Raw genomic sequence first — 17,689 nt, 5'->3', positions numbered from 1 at the left:
CTTCTGAACAGAAGGGTTCTCTTTTGGCTCAAGGCCCTGAGTGGAGGCTGGGGGATGGATTTGAGGGACCCTTTATGGATAAGCCTGTGAGTCAGAGGGAAAGAAGGGAAGATCAGGTAGCTGGGAGGAGAGGTAAGAGGGTCAGTTCAGCTCAGCCTGTTCCTCTGTTTTGCTCCTGCCTTAGGACAGAGCCCCTTGACCTTTACAGACAGAATTAGTCCTGGCAGAAAATCAATTAGCTCCATTTACTGACAAGGAAACCAGAGAGGTTAAGATACTCCACCAAGTCACACAGCTAGCGAGGGTTGGAATTGGGCTTCCAATCCAGCCAGCTGACTACGTCTGCCCCATTCCCCTCTGCATGGCCTTTGGTGCCTCAAAGCCTCCCCGCCTCTGTGGACCTCCCTTTCACAGATGGGGCGTCTCTCTCCCTTTCTTCTCTCTTGCATTCCCCATGAGTCCTCTTCTGGGTGTCCATATTTGTGGTCCCTGTCCCTCTCCATCTCTGAATCTCTTTCAGAAATGCACTCTGAAGTTCTCCCTTTGCTTTCTCTTCCCCACACACCTTACCCTCCACCCGCCCCCCCTTTCAAGCCTCCAAGGCTGGAGGGCAGAAATCCTGGGTCCTGGCGCCCTGTGCTCTGAGTGTCCGCCACTCGCTGTCTGTCCCCTCCCCTAACCCCCCCATACCCGCCTCTCAGCCTAGCTGAGTATGAGCCCACCCAGGAGGCTTCCAGGTCTCCAGAGGGGCCCTCCGCCCTCAAGCTGCCTCATGGATTGGCGGGGGATCATTTGGTCTTCGGCGTTGAAAAGGAAGTCCAGTGCCTGTGGCTGCCCTTTTCGACTGTCACCATCCTCTTCACACCTTGCAGACCTTGCAGTGACCCGCAGGCCCGATCTGGAGGTAGGAGAGTCCCGTGGGAGGGGGCCTGCAAGCCTCTAGTGCTCAGCTTCACCTGGACCCTAAAATGTGCAGATTCTGGCTCCGCTGCAGGCCTGGAAATCAGAATCTCCAGAGGCAAGTCCCAGAAATCCACATCCCAGCATCTTCCCTGCACAGTGTGGAGCAGGGGCAGAGCAGTGCCGTGTGACCTCAGGGCAGAACCTATAATTTTTGAATCTTGATGGGAAGCAACTTGTTCAAAATGAAGTTTAGAACACTTCAGAGGACAGCAGGGCGAGCGACCCAGTGCCGAAGTAGGGGTTCAGGGGCAATCTTCTTTTCTGCTTTCTATTATTATTATTATCATTATTATTATTAGGGATTGAACTCAAAGACTTTTTACCAATGAGTCATATCCCCAGCCCTTTTATTTCTTATTTAGAGACAGGGCCTCCCTAAGTTGCTGAGGCTGGTTTTGAACTTGCAATCCTCCTGCCTCAGCCTCCCACACTGCCGGGACTACAGGTGTGCACCACTGTGCCTGGCCTTTCACTCATTATTATGACTCTCCCGGACTCTTGGGGAAAGAATACTGGGCCAGGAGTCAAGAGACCAGGGTACAAGGCTAACTCTGTCACAAATGGGGTGTGTGACTTTGGTAAGTCATTCTATTCCCCATATTTGCAATCCAGCCTGTCTCCTAGAGTCTGATGCTGGTTGGAGACTCTCTCCCCGCTCCCAGGCTCCACCCTGTGTTTCTCATTCCCACTCCACTGGGGCCGGCCTTTGGATGCTCAGCGAGCAGATGGGGTTCTAGAAGAGAAGTGAGGAGGTCCCAGGGGGCCTTGTCTCCTAGCTCCTTTTTCCCCACCTTTCCAGCCCTGGGGCCTGGGAAGGGGGTGAGGTGGCAGCAGGAAGAGGAGGTGTCACTGCCAGGGTTCTTCTCACCTAAGCTGGCAGAGGGGCGGGACTGGAGGTGGTGACACCAGGGCCACTCAGCCCCCGCTTTTCACAAGCACTTTCTTTTTTGGGTGGAAGAAATTGGAGGAAGATGGGCGAGGAATCTGGGGTTAATGAGACAGGCTGTAAGACCCTCTTACAGCCCCTTAGGTTATAGGGAGACCACTCCAACTCCCCTTATCCTCCAGAGACATGTTCCCAGGGCCACCTGATTCTGAGATTCGTAACCCCTCCTGCTCTGGAAAGCTGGGTGGGAAGTCAGGTCATCCTGTTCAGAAGCAGGGGGATGGACCACTTGACCTGAAGATTAGCATGAAAAAGAGGAGACGGAGAGAGGAGGAGCAACAAGACTCCATTTGGCCTTCTACAGTCAACCACTTAGTAAAAATGTCCCCCCCCCCAAAGAAGTGGCAGGATTCAACAGTCTCATGTCTCCTGGGGAAATCATTCAGGTGAGTCTTATGGAAATCTCTAATGTTTTACAAAAAGTGGCCAAGGGCAAGGTCACCCTCTTTCAAACTATGCTGCCCACTTCGAACAGCAGGCAGAAGCTTCCGCCTTCCTCAAGGCTTGGAGAAATGTGGGTAAAGGGCAGGGGAGGAGACCAGACCTGGGTTTCTGGTGCTGTCATGTATCCGGTCTCCATCCTCAAGGGATGTGTTGATTCTCTCTCCCTCACCCTCCCTGGGTCATGCCCGCCTCCTGGGGTCCCCAGTTTCACCTTCGCCTGCCAGCCTGCCTCTTGGTTCAGCTCTAGTTGGGAGCAGAGAGCTCCCGTGGGCCCCTCAGGGTGAAGCCCTGTTGGGCTGGGACAAAAATATAGAAATGGGGCTGGCCCCTAGGGGAGAATTAGGGCTGGCAGGAATGGGGGAGAGAGGAGAAGTTAACCTTTAACATGATGAAACTGTTTTAGTTTTCAAAACACTCTTTAAAATGTAAATCTCTACATGTTGATTTGCAAAAAAAAAAAAAAAAAAAAAAAAAAAATTCCATGACACCTTATTGAGTGAAAAAAAAACAAAACACTACAAAACATCATGTACATGTTTATAGAAAATTATGTATTTGTGTGTGTGCAGAAGACAGAGAAACAGAGACAGTGTGTAGGAGTGACACATGGAGGGATGCCCACCAAAATGTTAATTCTGTTTGCCTTTGGGGGCTAATGTTTGCGAAAGATTTATGTAGCTTTGCTACATAAAGCTTTCGCTTTTCTGTACAGCTTATATCCTTATACACAGGACAACCCACAATAGTGCTATTTTCCATTGAAAGAAAGTAAGGATACTTTTTATTAAAAAGTGTGCCTATAGTAGCAGAAAAGAAAAATCAAAAAAGACCCGCCTCTGTAGCCATCAGCTGAGGCCGCCACCAGAGCATATGCTGGGCTTCCTTCTTGTCTGCCAACTCTGAACTCTTCCAAACGGCTTTCCATCCAGACTGGAAAGTGCTACACACTGATACTGGCTGGTGTCACGGCACCCCACTCGCAAAAGTAGATGTGTTTATTTCCCCAGTCCACGTTGAGACCTGTGAGGATGATTTTCAGGCAAGGGAAGTGACTTGTCCAGGTCATGTGTACACGAGTCACAAGCAGGGACTCTGAGCCCTGGTAGCCTAATACTGCTTCCAGTGCCCACGTTTGAGAGTTTTTTTTGGGGCCCAGATTTGACCAGCCTAGCCCTGCTCAGCAGAGTCCAGGGCTCTGGCAACCTGGTATGGGCGGCTGAGAAGACAATCCCCTTTAAAGACCCTGCTGCCCACCAAGTTCTAGGTCTGCTTCTGAGCAAGATGCCCAGACAGAGGCCACCCTGGCCTCTGGTTGGAAAAGGAGGGAAATGGCTTCATGCAAAGTCACTTAGCCCAGAGCCTGGGCACAATAGCTATCTCTTGAATATTTATGTTGAGGCAGCTTGGAGCCTGCCAATGGGGTGAGAATGTCCAGCTAGTCCCATCTTGGCCATCCTCACAGGCTCCTGTAGGAGAGGTCTCTTGAGCTGAGCTTTCAAGGATGAGTGAAATGTCCTCGAAGTTTGAGGGGAAAGAAATGGACAGTTGTTTCAGGTGGCGGGATTGATTCTGCCAGAGGGCAAGGTCTACAAGCAGAGTTTCAGGTCTCTGGGTTTCGCTCATCTGCACTGTGCAGGGGGCCCTCCAGTCCTGGCCAACAGCGGAGGATTCGCCAGAGTATTAGCCACGAGGGGGCGGGGTGAGGCGGGGCGGGGCCGAGATGGTGGGGTGGGGGACCCGAGAGCTTCATAAAGCCACAGCAAAGGCCGCGCGACGCTAGTGACAGCGGCCCGCTGGAGAGGGAGCCCGGTAACTGCCGCGCGCCTGCCAAACGCGGGCGCGGGAGCCAGGCGCCCCAGCTCAGGCTCCGGTGGGGCCCCCACCCCGCCCCCGGTCCCGCCCCCAGCCGCCCCAGCCGTCCCAGCCGCCCCAGCCCCCGCGTCCCTCTCGCCTGCCCCCACGCGGGGAGGAACGGGTCCTCGACGGCTGCGGGAAGGTGCCCAGCCCGCCCCGGATGGGCATCGTGGAGCCGGGCTGCAGAGACATGCTGACGGGCACTGAGCCGATGCCGACGAGTGACGAGGGTCGGGCGCCAGGCGCCGACCCACAGCACCGCTATTTCTACTCTGAGCCAGGCGCGCAGGACGCGGCCGACCGTCGTGGGGGCGGTAGCCTGGGGGCGCCCTACGCCGGGGGCGCCCTGGTGCCGGCTCCGCCCGGACGCTTCCTCGGAGCCTACGCCTATCCGCCCCGGCCCCAGGCGGCTGGCTTCCCCGGCGCAGGCGAACCCTTCCCGCCGCCGGCGGGCACGGAGAGCTACCAACCCGGGGATGGCTACCCGGCCCCCGACCCGCGGGCTGGGCTCTATCCAGGATCGCGCGAAGACTACGGGCTGCCTGCGGGGCTGGAGGTGTCAGGGAAGCTGAGAGTCGCGCTCAACAACCACCTGTTGTGGTCCAAGTTCAATCAGCACCAAACGGAGATGATCATTACCAAGCAGGGACGGTGAGTGAGCAGCGCTAGCTCGCGGGGCGGAGCGGGCGAGAGCCTCTGTGCCTGGGCCGGAACAAGGACTTTTTTTTTCTTTTTTTTTCCCACTGGCTAGACATCATAGTGTGTCCGTGTTCTTTGCAGTTTTGGCTTAAGCTTGAGGAGGCAGGGGATGGGGTTGTAGTGAGGCCGGGGAAAGCTCTTAGGGGGTCCGTTTCGCCCGGGGAATTTCGCCAGCAGCCAGAGAACTCAAAAAGGAGACGGATGTGTGCGCGCAAGAAATTACCTTGGTGGAGGGGAAGAGGTACCTCTGGCTTCATCCAGAGTTGGTGCGCGCCCCTGCCCAGCCCTCTGCCTGACTGGGGGTTGCGGCGAACAGAGAGAAGCAGACACTCTGAGCCTGCGGGGCAAGGCTCCTCTTAGCCCCTCAGTGTGGGAAACTAGAACGCTGGGATTGATATCCCGGCCTTCTCCTTCTCTCTCCTGGGCCGGGCCGTGTCCAGCCACCCACTTCGCTTTTTTGCTGCTGTGTGCTGGGGCAATCTTGGTGCTGGTGGGGGTGGGGGGAGGCTGGGATTTGGTGACATGGAGAAGCCCTGGCCAACTTTCCTTTCCGGCCTTACTTTGAGATCATATGTCTTGAGTGTGTGTGTTGGGGGGGTGGGGAGAAGAAGAGGGACACTGAAGCTTATTGGGGGTACAGGTCCCTCTAGGCATAGGCACCCGGGCCTAAGCAGGTGAAACTCATTTAGGGCCCATGCAGGTGTCACCCTTTGGGACTAGCCCCTGAAAACCTGCTCACTCCCCTGCCCAGATAGTCATTAATTCAGCCCCTTGGATGGGGGAGCCCCTTGGCTCCATGGTCCTGAACCCCTGAATCAAGCATGAGGATTAGGGGTTGAGGGTGCTGCTTCCGCATAGAGCCTCCTGAGTGAGGAAAGAAAGAGAAACTTGCAGTTTGTGTGGTGATTGTTTAGTAAGCAACACCCTGAGTGGGCCTTGCGTGTCTGAAATGTGGACTCACCCTTCCCAGGGCAGGGGCAGGGGGAACCATCAGGTTGCTCCTGTGCAGAGGCTGTGTCATTGGTGGGCCTGGATGATGGGCCCAGGTTGAGGTGCTGAAGAGTAGATACCAAGGGTGAGGCCTAGGAGGGAAAGGGGGAAGGCCACGCAGGGCCCGGGGTGGGTATTCAATCTAGGCACGGCTAGAACATCTTCATTTTCCCTCCAGACGGTTTCTGTGAGTGCCCTGGGATTGATGGACCAGGCATTAAATTGCTGAGCTGGGCCTCTTTCCTTGAGATGAACCCAGGAAAGGTGGCACTTTCTTTTATGGCTCAGCCTTTGATAATGCTCCATCTTCTCAACCCCAGTCTCTTTCTCTGGGTGTCCCTGGCTTCTGATCCCAGTGCGTCTGAATTGCAAGGAACCAGAAGATGCCGCACAACCTTCTCACTGCACTGACAGGGAAACAGACCCAGAGACATCAAGAAACACTTCAGAGGTTACACAGCACACCCATTGCTGGCAGAGCTGGCACCAGAGCCCAGAGGGAATCTGCCTGGGTTTCCTTCTTCAAACCCCCATAGCCACCAGTAAAAAACGGCCACCCATGCTGTCTGAAGGCCTTGCTTGATGCACTGAGTGCTTTCACTTCCATTATTTCACTGTGTCTTAGGTGGGCCAAGCAGTCTCCCGGTTTTACTGTTGAGAAGTGCACAGATAGCTAGTGCTTGCACACCAACACACAGCAGATCAGAAGTGGGGCCTTCTAACCCTCTGCCTTGTTGTATGGTCGGCAAGGTCTCCCCACGAGGCCTGGCCAGGGTCTCCCCATGGCACTGTCAGGCCTCTGCAGCTCCAGTCTGGAGGGCTGGGTGAATGGAGCATCTGCCAGAACTTCAGGGATCTGGCTGGAGCTGGACCAGTGTCTTTCTGTCCTTCAGGGGGATTTTCTAAGTGTGGATCACCATCTGCACTCCTCTGGCCTCCTGCTTCCTTGTATGTTCCTGCTACATAATTCTCACTTGTCTTGTCTCCCTTTTAGATCTATAGACTTTTTTTCCTTCTTTTTTTTTTTTTGTGTGTGTGCATGTGTGTGTGTGTTGGGGATGGAACCAAAGGCTTTGCACGTACTAAACTTACTTTTTTTTTTTTTAACCCAAAGATGCTTAACCTGAGCCACATCCCCAGCGGTTTTTATTTTTTATTTTGAGGCAGGGCACCACTGAGCTCCTAAGGGTCTCGCTAAGTTGCTGACCTTGAATTTGCAATCCTCTCTCTCAGCCTCCAGTGTCACTGGGATTACAGGCATGTGCCACCATTTTTTTTTTCAAATTATGAAAAAGTCTACTATAGGGGCTGGGGCTGGGGCTCAGCAGTAGTGCACTTGTTGCCTGGCATGTGTGAGGCACTGGGTTCGATTCTCAGCACCGCATATAAATACATAAAACAAAAGTCTATTAACAACTAAAAATATATATTAAAAAAAAGCCCACTATAAGCTGGGTGCAGTGGTGAATGCCTGTAATCCCAGCAACCTGGGAGGCAGAGGCAGGAAGATCAAAAGTTTGAGGCCAACCTCAGCAATTTAGTGAGGCTGTAAGCAACTTGAGTCTCAAAATAAAAAAGAAAAAGGACTGAAAAGGTCTGGGGCTGGGGGCTGGGGATGTGGCTCAAGTGGTAGCGCGCTCGCCTGGCATGCGTGCGGCCCGGGTTCAATCCACATACAAACAAAGATGTTGTGTCTGCCGAAAACTAAAAAATAAATATTAAAATTCTCTCTCTCTCTTAAAAAAAAAAAAAAAAAGGACTGGGGATGTAGCTCAGCAGTAAAGCACCCTTGGGTTAAATACTCAGTACTATGGGAAAAAAAAAAAACCTGCTATATACAAAAGTAGACTGAAAAATGTACCCATCATCCAATTTCAAGAGTCATCAGTACAGGTCCAATTTTGTCGTTTCTTTTTCTTTTTTGTGGTAGTGGGGATTGAACCCGGGGTGTTTTACCACTGGGCTACATCCGCAGCCCTTTCAAATATTTAAAAATTTTGAGACAAGTTGCTAAATTGCTGAGGTTGTCCTTGAACTTGCAATCCTCCCGTCTGAGCCTCCTGAGTTGCTGGGATTATAGGTATGTGCCACTGTCCCCAGCTTGTTTCTTCTTTATCTCCACTCACTCCAACTTGTCTACAGCTGTATTAGTAACATAGTAATTAGTAGGCTCTCTACACATTTGTAAAAAATGGATCTTAAAAAAAAAATTAACACAATACCATTAGCAAACTTGAAAATAAATAACTAAATGTCACCCAGCTTCCTTTGTCATTTCATAAACATGTGCAAGTTGGTGTGTTTTACATTCTCACATTATTGGACTTATTCTAAGGGGCTCCTTTGGGTCCCAGTAGCTCCTCACTTTTTCCTTTCACAGCTCCCTTTGGATCAGGCCTCAGGGGCCCCAGTTCAGACCCACCAGCCCAGCAAGGGGCCCCATATCTCAGCTTGGACTCTGGTGATCTGGGAAGTCTGTGGCCATTTCTTCTAGCTTCCGAATTTTGGGCTCAGAGAACAGCTTCTTTTCTGTCCTCCTGCTTTGCCAAGCTGGCGTGTCCCCCTGTAGGTTCTAGTGACCTGCCAGTCACCACCACATCACCCACAGCCTTCTTTCTTTTTGAAAAATTCTTCCACCCCAGGCCCACCCACAGCCCTGCAGCCTTTCACCTTGGGTTGACTCACTTCGTCCCAGATCCTCCCTCTCCTACTCACTCTAGCCCTACTCCTTGGTTTGGACTAGCAGCAGTCATACTGTCACCCATGGGTGGAAATAGATGGGAACAGAGAATGAATCCTTGTGGGGAGGCTGGTCAAGGCCGCTTAGGTAGGGCTTGGAGCGGGGAATTGAGAACAAAATGGCGGATGGGCCCATTTTTAAGTTTAAGTTTTTGTGTTTGTGGAAACTTGGGCAGCCTGCTAGTGCCACACACAGACTTGTGCTTGGGTTTCTGTGTGGAGTGTATGTTGTGAATGTGCTGGCAAGTGTATAATAGCTGATGGTAGACATTCTTAGTAGAGGGAGAGAGGCCGGGTCTCTGTGGGTGTGTGGGTGTGTATTAATTGCTGGTAATCCCCACTTATCTGGGTGTGATTGGTTGATTATTATAATTAAGATAACTTTGGGGAGCTCTGCTGTTAAGTAGCTCAATTTGCATTTGCGTTTGTGTATGGGAAGTTAGGAGTTGGCAAAACAACAATTTCAGTCCCACGTGGTCCCTTCTAACCCCACAAACATTGCGATTTTCTTTTCTTCACATTCCCAATTTCCAGCACTTTTTGGATCTTAAATTTAATTAATTAATTTTTTTTTTTTAAATTTTAAGCAGAGCACAGTAGTGCAAACCTGTAATCCCAGGTCTTCAGAAGGCTGAGGCAGGATACTCTCAAGTTCAAGGCCAGTCTCAGCAATTTAGATGCTGTTTCATTAAGCTTTTTTTTTTTTTGGTACCAGGAATTGAACCCAGGGGCACTTAGCTACTGAGCCACATCCCCAGTGCTTATTTATTTTTCTGTTTTATTAGAGATAGGGTCTCACTGATTTGCTTAGGACCTTGCTAAGTTGCTGAGGCTGGCTTTGAACTTGTGATCCTCCTGCCTCAGCCTCATGAGTCACTGAGATTACAGGTGTGCACCACTGCACCCACCTTGATGCTGTTTCAAAATAAAAAATAAAGAGGGCTGGGGATTAGCTTGGTGATAGAGCATCCCTGCACCACAAAATAAAATAAAATAAAACAAATAATTTTTTTAGGCTTAAGACTGCTTTTTGTTAGGCTGACTGGCTTCCTTTCTCTTGGAATAGGTACAAACAACTTTTTTTTTTTTTTTTTTTTTTTTAAGTGAGGATCTTGCCTATGTTGCCCAGGCTGGCCTCGAACATCTGGGTTCAAATGATTCTGGGATAACAGTCACACACCACTGTGCCTGCTCCATTTTGCTTTTTGGTGCAGCTGTCTGCCAGTGGCTAGATGATTTCTATTATGTTGAACTGAGTTTGGAGGAAGCGAGGCCTTGAAGCCTGAGCACATTTTATACTTTGGTAAGTACAAGGCATTATCAAAATACCCTCTTTTTTTGTTTTTGTTTTCTGTACTGGGGATTGAACCCAGGGGCACTGTACAACTGAGCCACATCCTCAGCCCTTTTTATTTTTTATTTTGAGGTAGGGTCTCACTAAATTGCTTAGGGCCTAACCAAATTGCTGAGTCTGGCCTCAAACTGGCCATCCTCCTGTCTCAGCCTCCTGGGCTACTGGAATTAAAAGTGTGTTCCACCACTCCTGGCCAGAATACACTCTTAAAAGCTGATCCCAGTTTATACCCCAGTAGTTTCTGAGAGGATCCTCTTTCCTGCAGCTTCCTAAGCAGTAGATGCTATCAATTTTTAAAAACACAACTGACAAAAATTCTGTTTACTTGTTATTTTAATTTGCATTTGAAAACTGTGAGATGGAGCATGTAACCGCTACCTTGTGGATCATCTTGAGGCAGGCTGGCTCTTAGGGGCAGCAGAGGAACTGGGGTCTTGGACTCTGTCCTCTGAGGATGGGATGGTAAGTGGTTTGGTGGGCTCAGTGTGTTACCAGACCCATTCTCCATTCCTGGTTCCTTTCAGATAAGTGTCATGTAAATTAGAGGGTGACTTAGAGATTCCACCTGGTGGTGATTCTGTACTTTTAGGGTGAAACGGAGACCTCCGTTTTCCTCTCCCTTTTGCTTGCCATCTGTGTCTTCTCCGTTTCCGGCTATTTGTAATAAAAGCAGGATGGAAGCTGGGCGTGGTGACACACCCCTGTAATCCCAGCAGCTTGGGAGGCCGAGGCAGGAGGATTGTGAGTTCAAAGCCAGCCTCAGTAATTTAGCGAGGCCCTAAGCAACTTAGCAAGACCCTGTCTCTAGATAAAATATAAAAAAGGGCTGGGGATGTGGCTCAGTGGGAAAGTACCCCTGGGCTGAATCCCTGTTATCAAAACAAAGGGGGGGGGGCTGTCACCAAATTTCTCCAAGTCCCAGTTTCTTCAAATATAAAATTGGAAACAACATTTTATATCTCAAGGACTGGCTTGATGAACTGGCTGGTGTATAAGTAGAGGCTCAATAAGTGGATTTCAGGGCTGGGTTTATAGTTCAGTGGTAGAGCACTTGCCTAGTATGTGTGAGGCCCTGGATTCTATCCCCAGCACTAAATGTATATATATATATATATATTTTTTTTTTTTTCTTTTCTTTTTTTTTTTTCTCTTGGATCCTTTATTCCTACAAGTTTGACTAGGGAACCAGTTACAATATAGGAAATATTTGAGTGACCTTCCCACCACTGCATATTGAACTGATAAGAGCAATGTGTTCAGAGTATTCTCTCTCTCACTCCAGGTTGTTCAATGCCTAATCCCTCAACTTTGATTCCTCCAGGCAACTGGCCTGCTGAGCCCCTGGGGCCCAGAGCCTGGAACCAGGTCTCTGTTCTTTGCTCAGGATCTTCCAAGGCCAGGGAGCTTTGAGAACTCTGGGCCTAGGAGAAGGTGGGATGGAGATTGGACAGGAGAGAAATGAGCTGAGTTTCTTTTTTTTTTTTTTTTTTTTTTTGAGCTTCTCAACAATTTTCAAAGGAAAAATGAACAGGAGTTATTTTATGGGTGAAGAAAACGAAGCTTTATTTTGGGAATTAACTCTTCCAAGCTCAAGGGGCCAAGAAATTTCTTTTTTCTCAGCTCAGGAGTCTGGGGAAGACAAGAATATGACAGCAGCCTCCTAGGAGACCTTCCCAAGATTATCAGGGTTCTGGTTCTGGGACTAGGACCCACCCCAAAGTGTACCTTGACCCCTGGAACTTTCCCTCCCCAGGTTTCCTGACTCAGCGGCCAGGAAACCTCATGCTACAGGACTTCCATGGGAGGAGGAGGTGTGTGGGCATGAAAGGCACTTCTGACAGCCCTGCTCTTCCTCCTTGGGTTCCAAGACAGAGGCTCAGCCATTCAAGCTGGTGATGGATGGCCTTGGTGCACCCAGAGGTGGTGTCTTTTGGGAAGGTGAAGTAGTGGTTGTGGTGATGGTGGAGGTGGTGGTTAGCGGGAGCGTGGTTGGAATGGTGATCATGGAGGTGGCAGCTGTCCCGAAGGTGCTGTTGGTGGTGGTTGTAGTGATGAGATGGTGGTGAGGGTGACGGTGGTTGTGACAGTGGGGTGGTAGTGGAACGATGGTGATGATGGGAGTAGTGATGGTGGAAGTGGTAGAGACAGGGGTGGCAGGAGACGGTTTGCTTTTTGAATCTTTAACTCTGGCATGGTGGGGGATACTGCAGCATCCCAGCCCCTAACTTTCTCTGCTTTTCCTGGGAAACCAAGACTTTGAGCATGAAGACTGTGTTTGATAGACCTTGACCTTCTTTCAGGGGGTTGGGAAGCTTCCTGTCCACCTAGGATGATAGCTGCTTCTCTGAAGATGTAGGCCTGGACCAGGTTGTACTACACGTACAGATGTCAGGCCCAGGAGTGTGGGACCAAGACGGCCTGTGGGTGGGTGCCCTGGGGCTAGGAGCACGTTGCACAGAGTGGGAAGAGTCACAGTGGAGAGGATGGATGGGGACTGAGGCACAAGGACCTGCTGGGAATGGCGTATGAAGATGGCTTGTGCTTTGCCCCTCCGAGGAAACCCCCTAAGGTTAGAGGCCTCTGAAAGGAAAACATTTAAAAAAGTCCTTGGGCTGGGGATATAACTTAGTGGAAGAGAGTTTGCTTAGCATGTGAGAATGGGCTCAATCTCCAACCCCCGCCCCCCGCAGAAAGATAGATAGATAGATAGATAGAGCAAAAAAGCAAACTCTGCTGGGTGTGATGGCGCATGCCTGTAATCCTAGCAACTTGAGAGGCTGAGTCAGGATCGCAAGTTCAAAGCCAGCCTCAGCAAAAGCTAGGAGCTAAGCAACTCAGTGAGACCCTGTCTCTAAATAAAATACAAAATAGGGCTGAGGATGTGGCTCAGTGGTCAAGTGCCCCTGAGTTCAATCCCTGGTACGTCTCCCCACCAAAAAAAGCAAACTCTATAATTGTTGATTCTCATATAAATATTCTACTATGGCTGATTTCAGGTCACCAACGTATGTAGTTGAACATGGAGTTGGGGGGGAGATGCGCAGCACGCCACCTTCTGTACCTTCACTGCATGGGTACAATAGGCATAAGTCACCTTAAGAGTTAGTAAAGTAATGGGAAGTGATGATTTCTCAGTATGGGTTACCTTGGATTTTCATCAAATGTATTTAATTGTAAATTTATACAATTGAATTTTAATTATGGTTGTATTTAACAACTGACTGGCAAACTTACTGAACCCTTTTCTGCTGGCTGTGGTGAGCGGGTGGAGGCGGGCTTCAGCACCCCAAGTGCACACAGGTAACTGGCAGAGAGCTGGGGCTGATGGATCCTGGGGGGCTCTCTTTCTTGCAGGAGGATGTTCCCATTTCTGTCATTCACTGTGGCTGGGCTGGAACCCACCAGCCATTACAGGATGTTTGTGGATGTGGTCTTGGTGGACCAGCATCACTGGCGGTATCAGAGTGGCAAGTGGGTGCAGTGCGGAAAGGCTGAGGGCAGCATGCCAGGTATGTGTCCCTAGGGAGCGGTGGGCTTGCTTTTTCTCCAAGAGCGGGCGCCCCCTGGTGGATCCCCAAGCCATTGTCCCTGGCGTGGAGGACTGAATTCCACATCCCTTCCCACCCGGCTCTATCTTGTGTTTGTCTTCACTTTTCTATTTTGTCCTAGCTTGTCCCCTGCTCAGTTCTCTGCCACAGCTGTCCCCCCTGCCCTGCCCTGTCTGGTACTTTCCCTATATTCTTCTCCCCTTCAGAACGGGGAAAGCTGCACATCACCAAGGGTCTGCCCTGGGGGCTGCTTACCTAAGAGGTTAACTGTCCACAGGGAACCGTCTGTACGTCCACCCAGATTCCCCCAACACTGGAGCCCACTGGATGCGCCAGGAAGTTTCATTCGGGAAACTAAAGCTCACCAACAACAAGGGAGCCTCCAACAACGTGACCCAGGTAGGACCTGCACCCCGGAAGCCACCCACTTGGAATCTGGTACCTCCTAGACCACAGGAAGTATGTGTGTGGGGGAGATTCTGTTCTGGAAGAGTCCCTTTCCTTCCTCTCAATTTTAGTTCTTTCCCATCCATGTGGGGAGGAAGATGAAATGGGAGGAAGCTGAATCTAGGTGGGGGTCACCTTCAGGCCAACACAGGCCAAGCCAACCTGGGGGACCTCTTCAAGGAGTCCCTGGCTGCCATGATTTGTCACTCTGGTGGGCCTAGAGTCAGTCCCAGTATCCCAGGGTATGTATATGGAGTATTTCCATTCTGAGAAATCCTGTGCACTTATCCCGAAAAGGCCCTCTTGTGCTAATCTCTTGATCACAGTGGACTTCTGGGGATGGAAAACGGGGGCGGGAGTCTAGAACTGGTGCCCCAAAGACGTAGGCAACTGGATTTGGAAGACCTGGAAGAAGTTACCTGGGGGTAGGGCAAGGGAGGGCACAAGATGACCTCAGAGTCCCTTCTAGTCTCATGGTAGGGCCAGTCGTTGATGGGGGAGGAGGGCTCCACAGGTCTGTGTTTCCAGACCTAAGGCCACCGCAGAGGGAGAGGATTCATCAAACTCCCTCCCCACCCACCACCACCTGACTCCCTCTTCAGATGATCGTGCTGCAGTCCCTCCATAAGTACCAGCCCCGGCTGCACATCGTGGAGGTAAACGATGGTGAGCCAGAGTCGGCCTGCAACGCTTCCAACACGCATATCTTCACTTTCCAAGAAACCCAGTTCATTGCGGTGACCGCCTACCAGAACGCCGAGGTGAGGCTGCCCAGGCCATGGGGGCCTGAGCCTGGGATTGGGCAGAGGGACAGCACTGGGGCCGGCAGTCTTCCTCGGGAGGGATTTTGGAAGTTCTCAGGCTCCAGACTCAGGCTTTGGGTGACTCTCTTTCCCCTTTCTCTAGATCACTCAGCTGAAAATTGATAATAACCCTTTTGCCAAAGGATTCCGTGAGAACTTTGAGTCGTAAGTGCCACCGAGTTCAATTCACTTTTGGTCCCTCCAGAAATGAAACTCTAGATTGGTGCTTTCTCTGCCCTGGAGGGTGGGGAGGGTGCTGGAGGGTGGGCAGACCAAGGAAGGGAGGGTCAGGGAAAGGACGTGGTGTACCAGGCGGGACCTAGGTGACTGGCTGTGTTTGTGACTCATATCTTCCTTTCAATTTTTTTCTTAGCATGTATGCATCTGTTGACACCAGCGTCCCCTCCCCACCTGGACCTAACTGTCAACTGCTTGGAGGAGACCCCTACTCACCTCTCCTATCCAACCAGTATCCCGTTCCCAGCCGCTTCTACCCTGAGCTTCCTGGCCAGGCCAAGGATGTGGTATCCCAGCCATATTGGCTGGGGGCCCCCCGGGACCACAGTTATGAGGCTGAGTTCCGAGCAGTCAGCATGAAGCCCGCATTCCTGCCCTCCGCCCCTGGGCCCACCGTATCCTACTATCGAGGCCAGGAGGTCCTGGCACCTGGAGCTGGCTGGCCTGTGGCTCCCCAGTACCCTCCAAAGATGGGCCCAGCTGGCTGGTTTCGCCCCATGCGGACTCTGCCCATGGAACCTGGTTCAGGAGCCTCTGAGGGGCGGGGGCCAGAGGACCAGGGCTCCCCCTCGCTGTGGACCGAAGTCACCCCCATCCGGCCAGAGCCCAGTGACTCAGGACTGGGCGAAGGAGACTCTAAGAGGAGGCGGGTGTCCCCCTACCCTTCCAGTGGTGACAGCTCCTCCCCTGCTGGGGCCCCTTCTCCTTTTGATAAGGAAGCCGAAAGCCAGTTTTATAGCTATTTTCCAAATTGAGCCGAAGACGGGGAGAAATGAACAGATCCAGTGTTGGTAGGTTGGAGGGTGCCAACCTACTCCATCACAGACGCAGGGTGGAGAAGACCCCGGCTCCCTCGGTCCCTTCTCCATATAGTTGGGGAAGAGGCGGGCCCATAAGGATTCTGGGGTTCACTTCCTGTTCCACAATGAAATGTCAGAGGAGTGTCTCCTGCTCCTTCCTCTGCCCAAACTATGGTCATGTACCTGGTGCTGCTTCTCGCTGTTGGTCCCATGGAGAACAGAAAACAGGCGCAAGGTCTTGGACACAAAGGAGCTTTGTGGCTTCTGGTGGGGTGGGAGGCTCAGATGGGGAAGGCCAGCTCTGCTTCTTTGTGGAGTCACATTCAGTGGCTTTATTTGTGAGTGTATTAATCCCTGATCTGAAAATAAAGACACGGAGTTGCCCAGCCAGGGCCAGGGAGAGGACTCAGGTGAATGGGCAGCTGGCCGGGGCCCCACCTGCTTGGAGACAAGACAGAGCAGTAGAGAGGAAGGGGCTGGGACGGGGGACAGTTCACATCTTGCCAAGCGAGGTCCTATTTGTGGTGGTTGTATGTGCACGTGCTTTTTCCTTGTCTTTTTTTCTTTTTTTTGATGGGGAAAGCTATTTATTGCACAGAGAGTGGTGTCTCGATGTATTTCTTTGTGTTCATCACTTTCTGAAAATAAACATGAAACTGTTTAAGAGTGTCCTGCTTCCATGCCAGGTTGGGGGACTCATCTGGGGATGGCTGGTCTAGCATACCTTTTTTTGTGGGTTTTCATTTCTGGGGTACTGGCTAGAAACCTGAAGTGGCTTCGTTCAGGGGATAGGCTGAGTTAGAGCAAGGCTACATGCCTTACCCTCCGCACTCAGGTAATGGTTGATGCTGCCTCTTAAGGCATCTTGGGATAGAGAGGCATGTCTCTGCCTGTGTGTGAGCCTGGCCTGGGGAGGAGGAGTGTGAGGGCCAGGCAGGGCACAGGGCTGAGTGGGGTGGGGGCTCTGCAGGCCCTGGTGACACTTGATTTCTCTTTGCATTTCCACAACTCTAGGGTTGTTCAAGGATTAGAATAAATATAAATTGGGCTATGTGGCACTGCTGTTTTTGTAGGTCGAGAACAGCCAACTATTGCCAATTTCATGTGATTCAACCTAATGCAAGTAAAGGGCTTAAGAATGGTGCCTGATGATCAGGAAGTGCTCCTGTGTAAACCATCATTATTATCATTTTCTAGCTCTCTCTATCTCTATAAATACACTGAATTGTGTTTGTAAAATAATACATGCTTTTGAGAAAATAATTTAAGCAATGAAGAAAGGTGTAGAGACAGCAATAAATTATCTGAAGTCTCACCACCCATCAAGAATTATTATTAATAACCAGGAGCCTGTGACCAGAGCAACTCCGGGGCTGAGGCAGGAGGATGGCAAGTTCAAAGTCAGCCTCAACAACTTAGTGAGACCCTCTCTCAAAACAAAAAAGTAAAAAGGGCTGGGGATGTAGCTTAGTGGTAAAGCATCCCTGGGTTCAATCCTTAGTACCATAGGAGGAAAAGAATTATCATTAGCATTAGATGAGCTATATAGAAGTACTTTATAGAGTTGGAATCATACTGAGAATGCTTTTTCTTAATGAAAACTATTGAATTTTAGTTAACAGAATTTATTAACACAAAAAATCAAGCACACACACAAAATCCCAAAACTCAAGTGAAATGAAGGAATTGTTGAACTTGAGATAAATTTTTCCTCACATAAAAAATATTATTCTGGGCAGACATTCCCAAAATTAAAAACAAAAATTTGTTCTGAAAGAACACTTTAAGGTTAAGAAAGGGGTTTACGAAAAATACTATGAGGCTGAAGTTATGATGTTTGCTTTGCCCCAGTACAGGGTGTACCC

General features: G+C 50.5%; 1 protein-coding gene across 2 annotated transcripts; it reads left to right on the top strand.

Annotated features, from left to right (window-relative positions):
* Nucleotides 1-1,913: 1,913 nt before the first annotated feature.
* Nucleotides 1,914-16,488, top strand: Tbx21 (T-box transcription factor 21). 2 transcript variants are annotated; one of them, XM_046420623.2, is made up of 6 exons: nt 1,914-2,295; nt 13,344-13,498; nt 13,815-13,936; nt 14,587-14,745; nt 14,891-14,952; nt 15,161-16,488. In XM_046420623.2, the coding sequence occupies exons 1-6, from the start codon at nt 2,036-2,038 to the stop codon at nt 15,777-15,779; spliced, it is 1,377 nt and encodes a 458-aa protein (XP_046276579.1). In that variant the 5' UTR covers nt 1,914-2,035; the 3' UTR covers nt 15,780-16,488. The 2 variants fall into 2 exon arrangements, with proteins under 2 accessions (XP_046276579.1, XP_046276578.1); XM_046420622.2 differs by lacking the exon at nt 1,914-2,295 and adding an exon at nt 4,253-4,858.
* The last annotated feature ends 1,201 nt before the right edge of the window (nt 16,489-17,689 follow it).

Source organism: Marmota monax, unplaced genomic scaffold, assembly GCF_021218885.2.
Source record: "Marmota monax isolate L192 unplaced genomic scaffold, Marmota_monax_Labrador192_F-V1.1 WCK01_AAM20220418_F8-fsc00064, whole genome shotgun sequence".
NCBI classification, from domain to species: Eukaryota; Metazoa; Chordata; class Mammalia; order Rodentia; family Sciuridae; genus Marmota; species Marmota monax.
Note: the sequence above shows the minus strand (reverse complement) of the source record. Positions and strands in the feature narration are given on the sequence as shown.

Coding starts and splice junctions, on each gene's coding strand:
- Tbx21 (XM_046420622.2), top strand. CDS start 4,368: ATGGGCATCGTGGAGCCGGGCTGCAGAGACATGCTGACGGGCACTGAG. Junction 4,859..13,343: donor ATCATTACCAAGCAGGGACG/GTGAGTGAGCAG, acceptor TCTTTCTTGCAG/GAGGATGTTCCCATTTCTGT. Junction 14,746..14,890: donor CCGCCTACCAGAACGCCGAG/GTGAGGCTGCCC, acceptor CCCTTTCTCTAG/ATCACTCAGCTGAAAATTGA.